This window comes from Bison bison, unplaced genomic scaffold, assembly GCF_000754665.1.
Source record: "Bison bison bison isolate TAMUID 2011002044 unplaced genomic scaffold, Bison_UMD1.0 scf7180017864527, whole genome shotgun sequence".
Classification (NCBI taxonomy): Eukaryota; Metazoa; Chordata; class Mammalia; order Artiodactyla; family Bovidae; genus Bison; species Bison bison.
The window spans coordinates 620,711-622,906 of NW_011495078.1; the positions used below are offsets into that span (position 1 = coordinate 620,711).

Here is a 2,196-nt window from a genome sequence, read left to right on the forward strand (position 1 = left end):
TTGACGGCCCCCAGGCCGGCAGCAGTGATGCCCCCCAGCAGCAGCCCCAGGACATTGAGCACGGCCGAGGCCCAGAGCAGCCAGTAGAGCTGGAGCGCGTCCCGGCAGGCGCCGACGCCCACAAACTCGTGATAAACGGGGGGGCTCCGGGTGCTGCATGGCAAGGGGCACGCGTCACCTGCAGCCGTGGAGGCGCTGCCTGGGTGGGCAGGGGGGGCCAGGGCCCTCGGCAGGGAGACGCAGCAGGCAGCGGGCCCCGAGGCCGTTTTCACCCGGGAATGCCCCAGGCCTCTGAGCAGAGCAGGACACACTGCCCCGCTGGCCCCACATGGGCCCAAAACTCCAGGGGTCCTAGGCTTCGGGGGGCAGTCCCCACAGAGTGGAGATTTACCTCCAGGAACTGGACCAAACCCTGGAACAATCCCTCCAGCCTCGGGTGAGGGGCAGGGCATGAGGCTCTGAAACACCCCAGGGCCTCGCTCCTGCGTCCAGCCGCTTCCCAGGGAACCGCACTGACACGCCTGCCCAGGCCCCAGGCCCGCGCCCCCTGCCCTGCCTTGCGGCCTCTCACCCCTGGCAGTCGTAGAGGTCACAGCAGTAGCAAGTGTTGCTCTTCACCTTCAGCGGACACCCACCGTTCGGGGAGTGACAGGTGACCTGCAAGCAGAGAGGCAGCCAGGCGCCCACACCTGCCCTACCCTGCCCTCACCCTCACCCAGCTCTCTGCCTCCAAGCCGGGCAGCCGCCCCTCCCGAGTGCATGCTTCCTGACCCGCCTGGTCTTCTACCCGCTCAGGTGCAGAGGCTGGTAGGCGACACAGCCTCCCTGCTGGGGGAGGTAGGGGACCAGGTGACCAGCGCCTGCTGCTGGACGAGGTGGGGGAGAGGGCCTAGGCTCCGTGCCTCCAGGGAGGGACCTCTCCAGGTGGGAGACCCTCCAGGGAGGGACCTCTCCGGGTGGGAGACCCTTCCAGACCTCCCAGCAGCTCCATCTGACCAAGCCAGTCCCCACACCATAGAGGCCTCCCCTCCTTCCTCAGCGATTTGTGACCAGTGTCACGAGCCAAGCACCCCCATGTGGGCGGTAAGTGGAGCAGAGACCACCCAGCTGCAGAGGGAGGCTGGGGACCCTAGGGAGGACTTGCGGGGAAGAACGAGCATGAGTGAGGACCGGGACTCGGGCAATGGCCCCCACTGACCAGGACAAGGCCCCAGAGCTCCCTCCAGGAGTACGGGCCAGGCCCTCAGAGAAGGGGTGTCCCACATGGGCAGGCAGCAGCAGGCGGCGTCCCCAGAAGCCACGAGGCCTCAACCACGCGCCTGCTCCCACCTTCTCCCCATCACCCGGCCCACACCCCTCCTGCCTGACCTCTGCACACAGCGTCAGAGGCTGTGTTTAACCAAACTGACCAATCTTCACAGACAAGACAGTGAGATAAGAGATGGCAGGACAGAGGGGGCCACGCAGCCACCACACCCCCGTCGCTCCCAGAACAGATGTGAAAGCACGCTGTGTCCTCAGCCCGGGACGGCCAGCAAGCTGGGGCCCACGTAAGCACTAATTAGTCAATAAAAGGCTCATCTCAAAAGCCACACAGACTGGACAAGTGGATGCGGGGCTACTGTGAGTCCAGGGTGAAGGTGACGGCAGATGCCCCGCTCCTCACCAGACACGTGGTAAGACAGGTCACAGACACGCTGGGGCCAGGACAGTCCAGCGGGGACAGGGCCACGTCCCCGGGACACAGGCTGCGGGTCAGAGAGAGGACGAGCTCTGGCCCTTACCTCCGTCTGGTGGACGTCATGTAGGTAGCCAGGTCCGCTGGAGTGGAACTGGCACCTGCCCGCCATGAGGGGCCTGGGCTCCTGGAGGGAAGTGGAAAGGGCAGCCTCAGCACAGATCGGCAGCCACCCGCAGTGAGTTCAGACCTGTCACCGCAGGCTCCGAGCCCGAAGGGGCGAGGCCATGGCCAGTGAGAGCCCCCGGGGGATGCGGCAGGAGCACCACGGCTCACCCCAGAGCCACGGAGAAGGTGGGGAATTCGGGTCTAATGGCGACTGGCCACGGTGGGGGCAAGGGGAAAGTGGGGAGGACAGCCCAGCGACCGGACAACACAAGGGCACGCAGACAGTGAGGGTCACCGAGCTGGGTTCCGCAAGAGGGAACTGAACTTTCTACAATCTCTTAAACGCACAC

At 65.7% G+C, this 2,196-nt stretch overlaps 1 protein-coding gene across 1 annotated transcript in view; it reads right to left on the reverse strand.

Moving 5' to 3' along the window:
• TMEM255B (transmembrane protein 255B) overlaps positions 1–2,196 on the reverse strand; it is a 15,420-nt gene that overhangs the window by 1,635 nt on the left and 11,589 nt on the right. Inside the window, exons 7-9 of the mRNA XM_010831534.1 lie at positions 1,785–1,865; positions 572–657; positions 6–153 (exon numbers count right to left, since the gene is read on the reverse strand). Coding sequence (XP_010829836.1) covers positions 6–153; positions 572–657; positions 1,785–1,865 — 315 coding nt within the window. The remainder of the gene's footprint in view (positions 1–5; positions 154–571; positions 658–1,784; positions 1,866–2,196) is intronic.